This window comes from Carlito syrichta, unplaced genomic scaffold, assembly GCF_000164805.1.
Source record: "Carlito syrichta isolate Samal-C Ts95f unplaced genomic scaffold, Tarsius_syrichta-2.0.1 Scaffold304605, whole genome shotgun sequence".
In the NCBI taxonomy this organism is placed as follows: Eukaryota; Metazoa; Chordata; class Mammalia; order Primates; family Tarsiidae; genus Carlito; species Carlito syrichta.
In genome coordinates, this window is record NW_007248701.1 from 110,928 (window position 1) to 112,405 (window position 1,478).

Sequence of the window (1,478 nt, forward strand, 5' to 3'; positions counted from 1 at the left end):
GGCTGGCGGTTTCCTTCCTCTTGCTCTTTACGGTGCGCAGAGTCTCCGAGAAAGCGGGGTTGCGCTTCATTTCTTGGAGCGTGAGCCTTAAAATGCGGCCGACAAGGCGACGAGTAGCCTGAAGAACCTTGACAGCACGGAGAAAGTGTAACCATGTAAGAATGCCTTTCCAGGAATTTCCACACCCTTGAATCCTCAGAAATCCCGAGAGGTTGACGGAGCGCGTGCAGTCTCCGTTTTCACCAGCGGGGAAAGCAAGGCCCCAGGGAGAAGCGGCAGGCCCACCTTGACACGGGCTGCCCGACGGAGCAGCTAAGGCTGGAGCCCAGCGCTTCCCTCGCTAGTGGGGCCGCACAGGGTAGTGGGAAGAGCATGGACCACCTGCCTGGGCTGGCGTCCCGCCTCCGCCTCCGCCGTCGGCCGGCGCCGCACTTGGGCCGCTCGCTCAGCCTTCCTGTGCCCGCCTCCCTGTCGGTGAGGTGGACTTGGCAATCCCTGCTTCTACAGGGTGGCTGTGAAGCACTTTAGATGTTGTTGGCTGCTACTGCTATTATTAGGTAAACAACTCTACTTTTGAATGTTGGTGTGACTTATGATGGGCCTGATGGCCCTGTAACTATGGAGTCTACTTTTAATTCTGTCACCGACTCATTCTCTACCGAGTTCACCCCTTTGTGAAAATGGGGCCATTAGTTCCTGACCTCATCTGGAGTGTTGCTATTGCTTCCAGATTCTTTTTATTTATTTTGAGTTGGAGTCTCGCTCTGTCGCCCAGACTGGAGTGCAGCGGCCGCTCCCGGCCACCGCAGCCTCGACCTGCTGGGCTCCGGCGATCCTCCCGCCTCAGCCTTCCCAGGAGCTGGAACTACAGGTGCGCGCTACCACGCCCGGCTCATTTTTGATTTATTGTAGGGATGAGGTCTCGCCAAGTGGCCCAGGCGGGTCTCGAACCCCGGGGGCTCAGGCAATCCACTCACCTCGGCCTCCCAAAGCGCGGGACACATTCTTTTTAAAAAGCACCTAAGGCCGGCCATGGTGGCTCACGCCTGTAATCTCAGCACTTTGGGAGGAATAAAAAAGCATCCAAGTAGGCAGACTGGTCTTAATTTTGCTTTGTGGTTTCAAATTTCAAGGAAACATCGGAAGGCGGATTTTGGCATTTTGTAGAGATGCAAAATTCAAAGCAAGACCAAATCGGAGATGTTTTGTGAAGGCTGAGATAACTGCGTCGTAAGCGTCTGCTTTGAGGCTTTTCTGAATTTTGGATTGACTGGAAAAGTCGGGCGTTTACTTCTAGAGGAGCCCGGCCAGGATTGAACTCTGGCCGGAACTCGGACGCTCGAGGCCATGTTTCCGGGGGTGTGGCTTGCCGGTGCAGAGTCCAGGCCCCCTGGCGGTGTTAGCGGCGGTCGGAAGCCCTGCGAGTCCCGCCACCGTGCAGGGGCGACGCCCGAGGGCACGGCGCCGGCTCCCGGACG

General features: G+C 56.8%; 1 protein-coding gene across 1 annotated transcript in view; it reads left to right on the forward strand.

Moving 5' to 3' along the window:
* EID3 (EP300 interacting inhibitor of differentiation 3) overlaps positions 1-1,478 on the forward strand; it is a 46,131-nt gene that overhangs the window by 31,736 nt on the left and 12,917 nt on the right. The window contains exon 3 of the mRNA XM_021713587.1: positions 247-474. Within this exon, the coding sequence (XP_021569262.1) occupies positions 247-474 (228 nt within the window). The remainder of the gene's footprint in view (positions 1-246; positions 475-1,478) is intronic.